Source organism: Triturus cristatus, chromosome 4_1 (assembly GCF_964204655.1).
Source record: "Triturus cristatus chromosome 4_1, aTriCri1.1, whole genome shotgun sequence".
In the NCBI taxonomy this organism is placed as follows: domain Eukaryota; kingdom Metazoa; phylum Chordata; class Amphibia; order Caudata; family Salamandridae; genus Triturus; species Triturus cristatus.
The window spans coordinates 477160195-477178213 of NC_140585.1; the positions used below are offsets into that span (position 1 = coordinate 477160195).

Genomic DNA, 18019 nt, shown 5'->3' on the forward strand with positions numbered 1-18019 from the left:
AAGCTGTCGTTGATGTCTGCAATCTTGCGATGGAAGAAGGTGGCGAGGGAGTTGCACAGGTCTTGCGAAGGTGGAATGTTGTTGGTGTTGGAGCTGGGGTTGGAGAGTTCCTTCACAATGTTGAAGAGCTCTTTGCTGTGTGTTCTTTGTTGTCTATGCGGTCTTTGAAGGAGGCCCTTTTGGCGGATCTGATGAGGTGATGGTGTCTGCAGATGGTGTTCTTGTGGGCTGCGTAGCTGTCCGGTGTCTGTTCGCAGAGCCATTTCTTCTCTAGTTTTCGGCAGGTTTGCTTGGAGGCCTGGAGGTTCGCGGTGAACCAGCTGGCTTTCTTGTTGGTGTGTCTGTTGGAGGGTTTCTTGATTGGGGCGAGAGTGTTGGCGCAGTCGTTGATCCACTGTCTGAGGTTGTGGGCGGCAGTGACGGGGTCAGTGGGGTCGACGGGTGGGCTCCGGGCTAGGGTGGTGTTTAGCTGGTCTTCGGTGACTTTGCTCCAGCAGCGGCGAGGGATCTGTTGAGTGTGGTGGTGCATGGTGGGTTTCCGGAAGGTGAAGTGGATGCAGCGATGGTCGGTCCAGTGGAGTTCGGTGGGGTGGCTGTAGGAGATGTGGGAACTTGCGGAGAAGATGAGGTCAAGTGTGTGGCCGGCAGAGTGGGAGGGTGTTGTGACGAGCTGTCTGAGTCCGAGGTTGGCAATCAGGGTGGTGGAGTTGGTGTCGTTGTTGTTCTCGAGGTGGAAGTTCAGGTCCCCGAGGAGGATGTAGTCTGTGGATGCCAAGGCGTGCGTGCTGACGAAATCGGCGATGGAGTCGCTGAACTGTGGCCGTGGTCTGAGGGGTCTGTAGACGAGGGTTCCTCTGAGGGTGGTGTTGAGATCGGTGTGGATCTGGAAGTGCAGGTGTTAGGTGGTGCTGAGGGTGTCGGCGGTGCTGGTTGAGACTCTGAGGGTGTTCCTGTGGACGATGGTGATTCCTCCTCCTGTTCCGTTGGTGCGGTCCCTGCGGGTGATCTTGTAGCCGTCTGGGATTTATGTCCAGAATAAAGATATTGTTTGGGTAGTCAATGGGGAAGGGTGATGAGGCTATTGATCGTGTTGATAAAAGTGATAAAGATATTGTTAGCCACAGAAGTCCATAGACCAGGTTGATTGTTGCTGTCTGGGAGCCAAAAGGGGGCAATGGCTAATAGGATTTTATAAAAGTTGCAGGATGAAAGTTCTTCCGGAGGGGAGGTTAGATGCAATTTTTGGCCAAGCATCTATAAGATTCTTCAATTCTGTTTTTCCTTAGCTTGTCTTTTGTAGAACTCTTCCAAAGGTGGAAACACAATGGAGCATGCTGATTAAGATATACGTAGGATATGTTTACCCTTGATGTGACTCTAGTATTATAGTCTTACTGTTCTTTCTCATTGTTGTCACTCACCACCGATCGTACAAAATCATTAGAGCCGAACTATCGACCACCTGGCTAAATGCAAGAATCAGAGGCGGATGCACGGTAAAGTTGAAAGCACACGTGAGGAATATGAAATAGCGTTGTCATAGCAAAGGTACAATAATTGCACTGTGTCCTTCTATTTTTCCAATCTATGAAAATTGCAGCCTTCATTACTTAGTTTACAATATTATATGAAATGCAAATATCAGATGGTTCAAGGTCGTTTTGATCTTTTCCTAGAAACAGACTACAGTTTTTTTCTGATCCTTTAGACGTTTAATTCATGGAACCATACTTATGGGCCTGGCATTGCGCAGTGAGCCCCCCGTTATCATCACACCTGGAGCTTTTGATTTAAGCGTCCAAGCACCTGTAACCTTACAGGTAAGAAATCTGTTTCAATACATCCTGAGTATACCTTGCATTTTATTAATTAGAACAAATAAGAAAGAAGGCGTGCATTGACCTGCCAACAAGACAATGTATATGGTGTAAATTTTACAACATGGGCCCATTCAACATCCAGAATTAGACAAAAACATTGTTCACAATTTGGGCTGAAATAATTGTTAATGGTTTTATGCTAGCGGGCTAACCTTGCACTAAATACATATGTAAATATAGAATTATGCATGACAAGCATTAATAGTTTTTCTACGTTTTTATTCGTTTGCACTGATTGGTGAACTTGGGCACCCTTCCCCACAAAGTTTCACTGTACTGTAGAAGTAGCCGGCTCGCCTGCTTCCATTAATTTTGGGTTTTATGTGGTGTGCAACTTTTCAGTTTAGATTTCAACAGTCCAGATTGGGGACTGTAAATATTATCATCCTTTTATCACGGTTTGTTCGTATTTATTTGTCTTCTTCCTTCTTATCCCTTTTGTGATTTTGTCTATATTTCTCTGAATCAAAGTCTCTTGATGAAAATTAAGTGCCAGTCCCCAAAATGAGTTCAGGTCGGCTCCGCCTGCAACTCACGGCTCCAGTTCAGTAGTGCCCGGGGATGACCTTTAAATAACCCTGAAACCTCGGAATGCCATTGATACCTTTGAATTATAATGCTAAGTCACCAGACACATATCCTAAGCCTGAATTTGTCCCTGGTTATTTGCACCCTTTATAGATACACACTTCCTGTATTTTCTTTCACTTCACCAGCGCATAATCACTTGAACACTGAGCACCACCATTGTAGTGAAGGATGATCAAGATCCACATAGTTGATGAATATATTTATTCAAAGTAAGATGGTACAGGATAAGAGTACATTCATTAAGTAAAAGTTAAGGAAATAATAACCCCACCAGGAGCAGGATGGTGCCAGCTCAGCCTTCACTCTCAACTGAAATCCTGGAGCTATGCAGCATTCTATTACAGCATAAGAATGACAACATTCTACAGGGCTAGGCAGGAGACTATGGGGAAGGAGGTATGAAGTGCAGACACTACAACAATGTTTGTTAATTTTTTTCTAAACTCAATCAATAATATATACTGTGACTTTTGCTGAAATGTTCTGCTTCCCAAGTTGCATTTGCTGTTCCTTGACAAGTGCCATGCCAAAAATATTGAATGGCTATTGAATAAATCTGTTGTTTTCATACATAACCTTTCACCCATATTGTATATGTTACCGATGTACTGGCTATTATTGTAGAACATCAAACAACTGGAGCAGGGCTCTGTGTTGTATTAATTTACATTTTGTTTGCAGTTGTTTGTAGATGGCTTAACAGGAATCCGTCATCATATTGAAAAGGAGGCTGGCATGTTTCAAGATGTGGTTATTGAGTCTTTCTGGAATTTTTAATCGAACTCTCAAAACGTGAATTGGTTCCTTTCATAGAAGCCTCTGTTCATTGACGTACAGGATACCTGCAGCATGTCATTGATCTGCCTTAAAATACTAAGGGCCTTACCAAGATCCATCTCTTGCTCTGCAACCTGACACAAACTGAGAGCCAGGATCCCATTTTTGAAGAAATGACACAGCCTGCTATGCAGGCTCCATCTTGATAACTGGGAGAGTTAGTGCATATGGTCCATCTATCACAGCTCGCAAGCATAAAGTGGTTGATGCATGTGCTGTAGACAGCGTGATTTAGTCAAAAATAGACAATTGTTCCTCTTTGCATTTTTTCATGATATGCCCGTTAATGTACGTACCTACAGCTCGTGATTGGATTCGGTGGCAAAATTATTTCCAAAAGAGGACAGGACATGGGGATTTAGGTATGTGAATTCTAGCGGGGAAAGTTTTCTTTTTTTATTTGGTGATTAGTTGTGAGCCAGATCCTCCAAAAATTAACATAAAAATACTTGTTGATTGTTTACAGAAGTATGACAGGTTCACTCTGATCATGAAGTTTCATCTTTAGTTGCTTCTTGACTACCAATTTAAGATCATTGGTTTAGTCAAGGAAGTAGTTGTGTTCTTTCTCACAGTGCGTCTTCTATCCAAAGTAACAGGCCACTACTTCAATGAATGAATGAATGATTTGATAATATGCTTGAATCACCCCAACTGTGGTATCACTACGCAACAGTCAATGCAAAAGGCTGGACATAAAGTCCAAATCCTAAAACAGTACCGTTTTTGATGCTTTGCGAAACGCGCTGTAGTGAGGGCAGGTTCGAACTGAGAATGGTAATCTGTTTCACAGGGTGGGGGCCAGGTAAGAAAAAGATCTGCCACCCCATTTACAATGTCGAATACAAGGGACCACCAATTACCCCTCACTGGAACGCAAATTCCTAGTGAGGTGATAACGTTTCAGTGTCTGGCAAAGGTACTAGGACCTCGTTACAATGTAGAGCTTTATGGGGTAGACTACACATTTTGAATACAACTCTTTTGTTTGCTGGGATTCAATATAAAGATTTTGAGAGAGGGGGGGTGGCCATTCCAGGTGGTCACTTGCAGATCAATCATGCTGCTGTGTTTTGTACGACCCGCAATTTCGACAATAGTGAATCATTGGCAGCGGCCAGTAAAGCATTGCCATAATCCAGTCAGCTCACAATGAGAGCCTGTACCAGGGTCTCTCTGGCAAACAGAGGGAGGAATGGCAAAGCCTTCTTCAGCAATCGTAGCATATTGATGCATGTGGAAGTTGTAGATAAAACTATCCAGCAGCTCCCCATCTACTCATACTCTCGAGATATTTACATGCGGCGCCAGCAGACACTTAATCCCACATCTCTACAGGGCGATGGGGTCAGACACCAAAGATGCTCCTCACCATGCCCTGACAGCCTGGACTCTAGACTTTGACACACCGATTGAAGACGCAGACTGGCGGCATGCATGCAATCTCACACATACAGTTTCCAGTAATGCCCGCTTTCCACCGATACATTATCATTTTCTACAGAGAACTTATTTGACACCAATTCACCTCCATGGAATACAACAGTTCCGCCCAGACACACTCCCACGCTGTGAAACTAGTGTGGCCGACTTCCTGCACATGGTGTGGTCATGCGGCACAATGTACTCCTTTTGGCAGCATGTGGTGGAAGAAATGGTGCACGCCATGCGGCTGCGTATTGAACCGACTCCACAGAGCTGCCTCTTGGGGCTATTTAAATGCCAACTGGGTCCGAAGATGACATGTAAATTCAGTCAGTTGGTAATGGTGTAGGTGCGCCGTAGAGTAGCTATCACATGGCTCTCCCAACGTACCCCGACAATAGTGCTGAGGCATAAACATGTGGCTGAGAGGGCCCTTGCCGAGGAGGTACTGAGGAAAAGGATGAAAAACTCGAAGAAGTGATAAACATTTGGCGCGCGTTGATAGACAAGCTCTTGTCCCCCATCTCTAGTGAGAGATCGGATACAGACTCGGGCACCTTTATAGAAGAGGATGCACATCAACATCTAGATAATGGGGGGGCACGAAACAGCATTTCGATTGATAATGTATGGTACTGTCTGGACCGGGAGCCAGTGACACAGCATGCATTTCTGGGGGATGGGGAATCTCACTCTTGTTCCCATGCTACACTGGTGTGCTTCATGATAACCAAAGCACTGTAATTCTTTTATGACTGCATGTTATGACCAAATGCATTCTGATTTGCAGTTGTATGTTTGGTAAAATGTAAAATAACGTTTACAAAACAAATGATAATATTATAGTAATGTATCATTTTATATGGTTTTTTATTTTATTGGAGGATTGGATGAGTAGGATTTTTAAATTGTTAATTTTCATTTAATAATTTGATATTTTTATTTATTTACATGTTTATTACGTTTGTTCTTATAAACCAGAATTGGTAGTTTCTTTATTTCAACCTATGCAGAATCAGTACAAAGGAGTCTATCAAGAGGGACATAAAAAATAACAGTGGTTTAACCAGTCAATAGCAGCTGAAATGGTATCATTTTAGCCCATAGTGTGCCAACCATTTCCCTCAGACTTTCTTATGTTTATGTGAACAACCTATTAAATATGTAGATTAGTCCTTCAAGAGTGGCATACCCGTCCATTCCTGCATTCCAGCTCGCCAGGAAAGGGGTTGGGGGGAATGCCAGTATTTGGGAATGTTTCATTTGCTGGGTACTGGCCCGATATCTAAAAGGGCTTGATCACCCCATAAGCCTCCAAAGTCTTCTATAATACCAAGTAGAGTGATTCTTGCAGAGGAATCCACTGATTGTCCAATCACCTGTGAGAGTGAGGCAAACACCTTCCACTAGTAAAGATGGGGCATTTCAATAAAATGTGAGAGAAATGAGCCTCCCTACTCCAATAATGGTTTGAGGTCGGTGTGGTCAATTTGGCTGCTCACCATAATTTCTGGTGTGTAAAGTAGGACTTATGCAGGTAGTTGAGTTGGAGTGTGGAGGGGATCGCTAGGGCTCTAGGAGACATGCAAGTGTCTATCCAGTCCAAGTCATTGAGGGGTCCCAACCAATCTTCCCAGCGTGTTTTAAGATTAGAGAGGGGCACTGGGGAGTTGGGGACTAGGTATTTGTAGATCAGGGAGATGCCTCCCTTTCCCATGGGACCCATTCAAAGTTTTGCTTCTAATGTGTTAAATGTGTGTATGGTATCAAGAAGCAGCAGATGGGAGTGTAGAGCACGTCGTAACTGTATGTAGCGAAAAAATTGGGATTTCTATCATGAATATTACACTTGAACATCATGGAAGGATTTTAAGTGAGAGCCCTGCCAAACATTCCCAAACTTAGAATTTCTAATAAGGTCCTATTTATCGAAGCCCTCCAGCATTGCTGTATGGTGCAACCAGTTGCCTTTCTATAGGGGGGTTTTGAGGGTAAGCTTGCTATCCCAATCAGTCAATTTTAGTACATATCGCCAGGCCCAGAAAAAAACTACTTTACTGAAGTCTCGAAGGGATTGAGGGATGGGGTCCCCGTCGAGTATGCCTTGTATATTGTCTTATCTGATCCATGCCTCTTCAAATCGGAATGCGCCATTCCCTGCTCGTCCAGTCATTTACCGTCAGCTGCTGGGAGGCCCAGTAATACAGGCTGCCATCCACCATACACCCTCCTGTTGTATGGTGAACAGACATATTTGCTGAAGGCAATTCTCAAATGGCAATTAATTTCCTTACATGTTTAACAAACTTTTAAATGATGTAATAAAATTAAAGTTTGGATTAGGAGGCTTATAGAGAATTTGGCGGGTAGTGCTTAACTAGAATACATTTAAATTGATTGATTTTTGTTTTATCTCAATAATTATATATTTTCAAGGTATAAAAAGTTGTATTTATGGGTTTGGTAAACTATTTACTTTTTATGAATAGTTTTGTGTATTGGTTTCTAGGTCGTTGATAATATTTGTAATGCTCATGTTAATTATTGTTACTTTAAAAAAAAATTAATTTGAAACGTGTGGTGCGGTAATGTGTGGGTAGTGTTTCATTTTTAAGAATTCTCATTAAAAATTAAACATTTTTCTAAAAAGTTTCATTTTCAGGTTTTAGTAAATTATTTTATGTATTTTATATGAATTGTGTTTTATAGTGGTGTCTAGGTGGTTAATGTTATTTTTAAAGTCCATACTAATTACTGCTACTTGTTTACATTTTAAAAATCTTTTAAAGGTTGAAATGTAGAGTGTGGGAATGAGTGGGAAGTGGTTTATTTAAAAATATTAAATTATAAATAAAAATGAAAAGTGCTATAACAGATTTTATTAACTTTTTTACTTTGTTATTTTGGGAATGGTTGTGTGATACTGTTTATCCTAGGTATTTAATTTTGAAAACGAATAATAATTTTGTGCCATTCTGTTATATTTGTTTAAGATTTTTGTAATCTTTATATATATTTAGCATTTTAAATGATTTACATTCATGGAAGTATATTTAATTTTGATTTGATTAGCATTTAAACTGCAAAATATATGCACTTTTCTCAGTGTGTTAGACCCCATCAATGTATGAATTTTCTTCAAAGTTTGTTAGACTGGACTTAGCATAGTAAAGCTGGAGTCAGAGTAAATATGACTCTCCAAATGCATATGATGTATATTTGTGGCGTCTTATTCATTAATATGCATTAAAATGAAGTGTTTTGTAGAAGAATTAATATTAAATGTAATGTCATTTTTAATTTAAAACGTATTTTTTAAATGATAAATGTTTATAACGTGCATTTTTAGAAAACATATTTTGAAACGTAATACATTTACATTTATATTTATTTGTGCATGTTATATATACATATATTCAAATTTGAAATATGTTAATAAGAATATTTTTACCTTAAGCTATGAATATTAATTACAAATACATATTTATGCTTATCATTGTTATGTCAATATAGTTTGGACTACATTACAAATGTAAAGTACGAAAAATGTCAATTTGTTTGTGGTCGATGTTTTTACAATTATATTTGTGTAGCACATTATGTTTGTGGTCGATATCTTCTTATATATCCTAGTTGAATATGTCCTATGCCACAGAGACCTATTTTCCTCTGTTTGGGCATGTTTGAGCAACTCCTTGGTAGTTAGGTAGCTTAAAGGAATATCATTCCTCATCATTTGTTGTTAGTAGGTAATAAATGTTTTCTACATATGAACTAGGTATGGATCTTTCAGTTGTTATATTCTTTTAAATGTTTTGCAGTTTAAATCATTGTTATTATGTTTGTACCCCGTAACACTTCTTGAGATAAAGTTTTGTTTTTGCCCATGTTACTAAAGAAGGTTAAAATAATGTTTGGTTTACATCTGAAAGTTCCCCTTGGCTGTATTGGTGTGGGGGATTTGCTGCACAATCTATGAATATCTTTAGCCACATGCCTGACAATCACTGGAAATCCTTGATGATTGATTGAAGTATGCACCTTCTATACATTATTGCTGTTAAAGTTAAGCTACTCTGAAGTACTGCTTCTTTAGGCTCTCTCTGCTTTGCAGCATTCAGCAAATGTTCATCTCTCCAAAGTAATGCATACTTCAATGACATGGGGATGCATTCACATACATCTTGGCACTAGCAGGTCTGTTCAATTACCTTTACCAGAAATATTCTCTAAATAATTCGGGAGATGCAATGCACATCAGTGCCTCACCAGTTCCGAAAGATTTCATTGTTAGTAGCATCTTACGTATGGCAGTCATAAGCTACAGGGTACTAGGACTGCCAAAAGGTAACCTAATGAGATGGACAGGAAATATGGAGACGAGAACCCAGCTTCTCACTGGCTGGTCACAAAGATCCACCATCCTTTCTATGGGTATGCACTTCACTTTTTCCTCTGTATTAATCACTTGCTCTAAATCATAGGAATCTAAAAAGAAAGCTGTATTTCCTGGTGCTTCATCCACTCAAGTAGTATCGTTTGATGATTACCCAACCTGAATTTCAGGGACTTCAAAAGAGCGCAGTTAAGTGTCTTCCAACATTCACTTAGCCTGCAAGACACAAAATAATGTGCCCCAAACTGCAGTGAAATGTGCTGTCCAGGCGTTTTTAAATGGTGCTTCTCGCAGGAAGCTGTGTGTTGTCACCATTTATTTGTTCTGTCAACTTTACCAGATTACACTGGTAGTGCATACTAGGATAATGGGTGCTATTACGGTCATGAGGCACAGGTTATATTAGGATTTGCCTATTTGCCAATTCTGAGTCGGGCTCTTTGATCTGGTAACAAATTATACTAATCTTGAATGCATTCTTCAGTGACTGCAGGCTCTTTGGCAAGTGAGGGTAGTAAAAGTCATGCTGTGGTGCTGGACGCTTTGCTGACTGTTGGATGTGGGTCACTGAGTGATTACTTTGCACGGATGCTGCGCAGACACTTCACAGCTATTTACTGTGGCTTCCTGTCCCAGTCTGTGATTCACCTTCATCCCCAGACCTTTTCTTTCCTTCCAGCTCTTCCTTCATCTTGTCCATAAAGGAAGGGGGAAGTTTTGACAGTACCAAGCTGTGCTGCCTATGTAAATTGCCTCCACTTGGCCCTTTCCACTGCAGCACAGGCGTTCACGGTCAGTTTGTGCATTCCCTCCTTCATCTGAGGAATGTTTCCATTTTATTTCTTTCAGGCTTTACTAATATTCGAAACAGTACTCAAAGCACACACATTTTACTATATCAATGATTTCTCTTGATATTGATACCTTTTTGTAGAACAGCATCAATATTTATACTAATTTTAACCCCTTAGCTGCTAGGCCTCCCCCCCATGCTAAACCTTTTATCGGCTATTTGGGGTATTTGGCCCCTGTAACATTTTGTCTACATAAGGCATCCATGCCAAATATGCGTCCTTTTCATCCAACATCTTGAGGATTCTATAAGTACCCGAGGTTTGTGGATTCCCCTGGAGAGAACCAAGAAATTAACCAAAATACAGCAATTAAAAAAAAAATGGAAATGGGAAAGAAGTGTTGCGAAAGAAAGCGTCTGTTTTTTCCCTGCAAAAGGTATCAACAAACGGTTTCTGGTGCTAAAATCACCATCTTCCCAACTTACAGGAACATTCATACTTTTGTCCGAAAACCAAACTTTTATACACAGTTTTGGCATTTTACTGCGACATAGCCTATTTTTCCTTTTTTGTTGTGCTTTCAACCTCTTTCCAGTTAGTAGTAGTAATGAGTGAGAAAGCAATAATGGATACCAGACAACTATACATTTCTGAAAAGTAGACACAAATCTAAATTCAGCAAGGTGTCCTTTGTGTAGATCCTTCACGGTTCTTCTAAAGAAACTAACAATTGAAATAAAAAGATATTGAAATTGAGTTGAAAAAAACAGCCATTCGTGCCAACATTTTCACTTGTAACTTCTTGTAAGTATGGCAGATGATCTTCGAAAGCAATATACTGTTATGTCTGCTGGACCCTTCTGGTTGCGGGATATATAGGACTTGTAGGTTCACCAAGAACCCGAGGTACACAGAGGCCATAACTGAGCTGCGTCTTGCAATGGTTTTCATTTTGTACTTGGTATATAGTGATTCATTCGGTAAAATATAACGAGTAAAAGGGAGCAAGGAAACCTAAGTTTCCAAAATAGGAACAAAATATAGAGTTTAGAAGCAGTGGTTATTTGCACATCTCTAAAATTGTGGGTACCAATACAAGCATGTGAATTAGAGGACATTTTTCAAAAGAACTTATTTTTTACACATTGTCTTACATTTGGAAGGCAGAAAAGCAAAGAAACACAATTGGTAATAACACTTGTTTTACTATTCTGTGTTTCCCTAACTCTCCCAATAAAACGGTATCTCATTTGTGTGGTAGGCCTGTTGCCTGTAACAGGAAACGGACCAACACACAACATGGACATATCACATTTTTCCACAGAAAACTGACCCTTTATTTGCAATGTGCCTAGCTGTGGATTTTGAGCTCTAGCTCAGCCAGCACCTAGGGAAACCTACCAAACCTGTCCATATTTGAAAACTGGAATCCAGGATGGGGTGACTTGTGTGGCGCTCACCAGGTTCTGTTGCCCAGAATCCCTTGCAAACCTCAACTTTTAAAAAAACAAAAACATTTCCCTCATATTTCTGTGATAAAAAGTTCTGGAACCTGCGCGGATCCACAAACTTCTACCCACCCAGCATTCCTCCAAGTCTCATGATAAAAATAGTACATCAGTTGTGTGGGTAGGCCTAGTGTCCGTGACAATAAACGGCGCAAAACACAACGTGTACAGACCACATTTTTCCACAGAAAACTGACCCTTTTTTCCCAATGTGCCTAGCTGTGGTTTTTGGTCTTTAGCTGAGCCGGCACCTAGGAAAAGCTAGCAAACCTGTACATTTTTTAAAACTAGACACCCGGGGGAATCCAGGATTCCTGTCTATGTTCCGGAAGCAATTCGCTTCTTTGCACCCTCAGGAAAAGAAGGAACAACCCCCTTAATGTCAGAATACCTTACTTACCTCTGAGCCTTGGCAAATAGTTAAAGATTTTCACCATGCCCAAAGAAATTATGGTAATCTACAAAACGTGTGGAGAGAGGCTAAGGATAATGAAGGAAAACCCTTGTCTTATTTTCCTCAATTTCTCATTAAAAAGGGTCTCCTTTATAGATTGGAAAAACCTGTGTCTGATCTCCAATTATTCATCCCAAAACAATTCAGAGAACAAATCCTTTTTTTACTCATTCATAACTACTGGCTAGAAACACTGGGGCAGAAAAAACATCCCAAATTGTCCTGAGATACTTTTATTTGTCAGGTATTCATGCAGAGATAAAAATTGTATTGTCAGGAGTGTGAGGTTTGTCAGCGAAAAAAATCCTATAGACCTCCCTTAGTTCCTCGTCAACCATAAACTATAATTGGCATACCATTTGAGCGTACTGGAATGGATTTGATTGGTCCCTTCCAGAAGACCAAGAGTGGTAATGCATATGTCCTTGTAGTTGTTAATCAGGCTACTCGCTATTCTGAGGCAGTTCCCCTCAAGGCAGCCACTACAAGGAACATTCCCATGTTCTCAATGAAATATTTTCCAGAGTAGGCTTCCCTAAAGAAATCATTACTGGTACTCCCTTTGTCTCCAAACTAAGGCGCAGAGATACTCTTACCTGCTCCTGGTAGCTGCACTGGGACGCTCACGCTGTTGATCTCCCCTGCCGCCGACGGAGTTCACGGCCGCAGTTGGGGGAGACTACAGCCCCCAGCAGGCTTAGCGCCACCACCACCGGACTTCCGCCTACTTTCGCGCCCGGAGGCGCTCAAAAAGGAGAGGCTCCCTCGGTGGAGCGGGGGCACTTTTCCTAGCGGGATTTGGCGCAGAGATTCTCTTACCTGCTCCTGGTAGCTGTACTGGGACGCTCACGCTGTTGGTCTCCCCTGCCGCCGACGGAGTTCACGGCCGCAGTTGGGGGAGACTACAGCTCCCAGCAGGCTTAGCGCCACCACCACCGGACTTCCGCCTACTTTCGCGCCCGGAGGCGCTCAAAAAGGAGAGGCTCCCTCGGTGGAGCGGGGGCACTTTTCCTAGCGGGATTTGGCGCAGAGATACTCTTACCTGCTCCTGGTAGCTTCACTGGGACGCTCACGCTGTTGGTCTCCCCTGTCGCCGACGGAGTTCACGGCCGCAGTTGGGGGAGACTACAGCTCCCAGCAAGATCCCTCCGCGTCGCGGGACGCGCGCGGGCGGCGCCGGGCTAAGCCCGGGCAAAGGGCGGGCCGTTGTGTGGCCGTTAGGAGGCCGGAAGAGGTTGGGTTGGGCCACCCCCCCAAATTGAGATTTTAACATTTTATAATTAGGTTGACGATGTGTGTTGTATCAGGGTTCTTTCCAGTCGAGCCATTGTTTCACCTGGGTTGTTAACTCGTGATATGATTGTTACACTTGGGGATCCAAGCGAGATAGGTATTCTTTTAACTTTGTCTTGTGCTCTCTACTGTGTGTAGAGCTACGTTTTTAGATAGTATTTGGTCTCTTTATTATTTATACTAAAGGCCGACAAAATTGTATTGTGGGTCAGAATGGCCAAGATTAACTCTACTTTGGATAATTATTTGGTTAAAATGGTGAGTAAGATAAACAATGATCGAAGAAAATCCCTGGGGAAGGAGCCTACTCTTGAACTCACCTCTTCTATAGATATTGATAGTGGTCATACTATGTTGGATATACCCAGTGTTGATGCTACTCTTACTGAAAATATAGCTACCACTCCCTTAGACTGTGAAGTGTTTACTCAAGCACCATTGGAGTTGTTTAGCGAACCTGTATTACCTCACTCTCCCCCTAAAAGAGCTGTCAGGAAATGTAGGAATACCCTAACTAAGCGGGGAAACGCCCACTCTAAATCGATGTTGGACCAAGGACACAGAAGCACTGTGACCACTACTGATACCATAGCTAACATGAGTGATGTGAACGGTGACCTTGTGGGTCTCATTACTAAGATGTTTGAGGCAAAATTATACCTCGTGACCAAACCTCTCATGGAAAAAATTGATTCCTTATCTATGGAGGTATCTAGCCTATTTGAGGCAAAACTAGATCTTGTGACCAAACCTCTTAAGGAAAAAATTGATTTCTTATCTACGGAGGTATCCAGGCTGGGTGGTCTTTTAGAGAACAAGCGGAAAGAACAGACAGTGATAGCCTCTGAGTTAGCAACACATTCCAAACACTTGGCGCAGTCGGCCACAATCGGAAGAAAAAGTCCATCCAAACCTATACTTAGGGAGTTATATCATCCAGTTGGTAGTACCGCCCAGTTAAATATAGCTCCACCTAATAGTGAGAGGTATACCACTTGTGAAAATAGACCAAATCATATTAATCTCCCGCCCGACTGTGAACCTTACGTTGTAGTCCTTTCAAATGTTCCTCCTCTAGAACTGATAGCATTAAACTACCGGGAGGAATCCCATGATTCCCTTAAATGGAAATCAATCGCTTGGTTACACAAAAACTGTGGTTTTCCCCCACTCCTCTCCGATGATATACTGTCTACCAGAAGGGTATCTTGGATCGGCAACGCAAGAAAAAGGAGTAAGGGGGATTGTGTAATTATTAACTTCAGACACCCCCAGCACGTTGCGACCATCCTTCTAAGAGCAGCATCTCGGGATGTAGGAGAGCTTGACGTGGGCGTCCATCCCTTGGGTTATTTCTATAGGCACCTGATCAGGGTATCACAATTGCCTAATAACCACAGACCCTTGCCCAATAGAACAGGAATAAACTTTAACATCCAAACTGAAAATAGATTTTCGGCACTGAGCACATTAGATCAAAATGATTGACATTCACGGCCAAAGGAATCAAGCTCAGATACACGAATAGACATCCAGATATGGGGTCCAATTGCGAGTGCTGAACAATTGGGCTCAATATCCATAATACCATCATGTCCCGGTGATATTGTGTTAGACAAGTTGGAAAATAGGATTCTATCCTCCGATCTTAAAACGAGTGAGGCAGTTAGCTCGGGGGTCATAGACAAGAGTCATATAATATCAATAGAGGGAAAGGTCTACAATGAAGTTGTTAATCAAGTTAAAAATGTAAATCCTTTAGCTATATCCGAGGTCAACACAGGGAATGATATCATATCAGTAGGCTCAGCTTCAACTCATGCAAAAGAGGACCCAAGTATTAGAATGATATCCTGGAATATAGCTGGGTTAGCCAAGAACTTAAAGGATGTGATATGGTGTTTATACATTGAGAACTATGATATCATATTCTTACAGGAGACCTGGATGGTGGAAACTCCCCATAGGCTGGGCTATAAAACATATTGTTCTACTGCAACACCATCTATTAGAGGTAGAGCATCAGGGGGACTGGTTATTTGGGTCAAAGTGTCTCTAGAAATAGATGTTACCCAGATATCCATTACCCCTCCAGACCTACTTGGCATTACAATTATTACTAGAGGGAAAGAAACCATTTACTTTATAAATATATACAATAGACCATATCCATCTCATAAGGAATCTAAAACGGTAGAACTCTTGGATTCCTTTTTAGAAACATTGGGAGATAATGCAAAAGTATTAGTTGGCGGGGATTTTAATTGTAAATATGAGCCTGTTTTGGGCATGGAACAAATATTTGATGAACAAGATGCCGTTAATGATATTTTACCCTTAGAGGCAGTGGGCTCAGTTAATAACACCGTCGCCGTTTTACAGATTTTGCAATTGACCGTGGCGCATGACTTAAGGGCTTGTAACGGCCGCTTTTGCTCAGACAGACCAGCAGCTCCGACTTATTTTAAGGGAACATGTAGGTCACATATAGACTTTGTAATGGTAACCCGGAACGTATGGGACCTAATAGCAGATTTCAAGGTAGACCACAGGACAGAGAGTGATCACTTCCCTCTCCAACTGTGGTTAGATCCTCATCCATTTATTACTAGGTCTGACGTAGAAATGACATCAAAAATATCAATTGGGGAGTTACAAATATCTAACAACAGACGTGCTCTAAGATGGCCATACATCTTGGGATCGGAAAAAACTTTGATAAACATCTATAATGCTTTTACGGAAATCGTGGGAATACCCCAGCCACCTTTAGTGGGTACTCAGGGTGTTCTTGATCTACATCATAAGTTGTTGGATGCTTTAACTCCACTACTGAGTAAAATGTATAAAACAGACAGTAATAGGGAAAGGAATCTTCTCGATTCAGTGAATCCATGGTATAACAAAGATTGCCGAACAGCTAAATTAAGGTTGATCCAGGCAGGAAAATCTGGAAATCGTCTAGATATAAAAAACGGAAGATTAATTTTTAACAAAACCATGGTGCAAGCAAAGAAATCCTGGGATGAAAGTATATGGGAGGATCTTTTAAATGCAACTAAGCAGTGTGACCAAAGAACGTTCTGGAACTTAATTGCCAAGGGGAATAAGAAGGGTAGTTCAACTAAGGATATCTTTCTAGATGAAAATACATGGTGTGATCATTTCACCAAGCTTTACGCCAATAAAAAGGAGAGCTTGTCCCTTCAGGACTATGAGATAGATCTAGAAATGAGTAACGCTCCCTTACACTTTAGTTTAGAAGAATCCATGCAGGCCCTGCAAGCTGTGAAAATGGGCAAAGCTCCTGGTCCCGATAAAATCCCCGGTGACTTACTAAAACATGATGTAGAAGTGTGGGGACCATATATAAATTTCCTGTGTAATTCGATTGCGGCAGGAACACCAATCCCCGATTCATGGAAAGGGGCAGAAATTATAACAATTTTTAAAAAAGGAGACCGTTATGAACCTAGTAATTACCGCGCAATTAGTTTAATCGATATTTTACAAAAGATTTTTGCCAGACATATTTTAAATAGGCTTTTAGATTGGACTGCAGAGACTAAAATATTGACTAAATATCAAGCTGGTTTTAGAGCCAAAATCAGTACTATTGATCAAGTATTTAGGTTTATGTGCATCTGTTGGAAGTACATAAACTTAAGGAAGGGTAGTCTATATGTGGCGTTTGTGGATCTCAGGGCCGCCTTTGATCTTGTTCCGCGCAAATTGCTGTGGTCTACACTAAAGAATATGGCGGTCCCAGGGGAACTACTTAAGGAACTTATTAGGCTTCACACGGGGAATTATGCTAAAATTCGATGGGGAAAGGATGGCGAAATTTCAAGGGCTATTCCCGTAGACCGTGGTGTGCGCCAAGGATGCGTGTTAGCCCCAACACTGTTTTCCCTATATGTTAATGATATACCAAGTTATTTGAGTAACTGTGTGCATGATTCCCCAAAGCTAGGTGGTGAAGCGGTAACGGCATTATTATTTGCCGATGATACCATCCTCATTTCTCAAACACCGAGAGGCTTACAAAACTTGGTTGACACATTCCAGAAATATTGTGTGGGGAAGGGGTTAGAAATAAACCCTAGCAAAACTAAGTACATGTCCATAAACCCCAAAAAATCCATCAGGAGTAATCTGTTCCTAGAGAATAAAAAACTGGAACAGGTTGGCAGCTTTACCTATTTGGGGATAATGTTGGACAGCAATTTGTCTTGGAAAGGGCAGATGGACAAAAGTTCCCTATTCCTCAAACAAAACTCAATGCCTATTTTAAAAGTCCATGGAGCCAGCTACTCCAAAGCTATATCTCCGGCTCTTGAAGTATATAAAGCTAAGGCACAATCGGCTGCCCTTTATGGTGCTGAGGTTTGGGGCTACTATTGTAATAATACCTTTGGAAAAGTGGAAAATCACTTTGTGCGTAGTCTACTAAAAATACCAACTAGAACCCCTTTGGTTCCCGTATTTTTAGATACCAATCTCAAAAAAATAGATTACCAAGTAATATTAAGACCTTTGCTATATTGGGTCAGGTTATGGGTAACCCCGGAATTGAGTGTTTATAAAAGTGGTCTGGTTGAATTATCTCAGATCGAGGGTTACCCGTATACTCCATGGGTAAAGTATGTTTCAAAGTGGTATGAGAAATTAGGGCTTGCACATTTATGGGATGCTCCACAGAATATGACACTGTCTTCTAGGAAGCTCGTAAAGGATACTTTTTGGTCGTATGTCAACAGAGAACTATTGCATAGCTCATCGTCTGGTAAATTGACCTTGGAATTTTTGAATTTCAAAGATACACCTAGTTTAGAGCAATT

At 41.3% G+C, this 18019-nt stretch overlaps 1 protein-coding gene across 11 annotated transcripts in view; it reads left to right on the top strand.

Annotated features, from left to right (window-relative positions):
* Window positions 1-18019, top strand: part of PIK3C2G (phosphatidylinositol-4-phosphate 3-kinase catalytic subunit type 2 gamma) — a 2048585-nt gene that overhangs the window by 1086638 nt on the left and 943928 nt on the right. For all 11 annotated transcript variants that reach the window (XM_085652678.1, XM_085652687.1, XM_085652677.1 and 8 more), the window contains one exon: window positions 1709-1820. In XM_085652678.1, the coding sequence (XP_085508804.1) occupies window positions 1709-1820 (112 nt within the window). The remainder of the gene's footprint in view (window positions 1-1708; window positions 1821-18019) is intronic.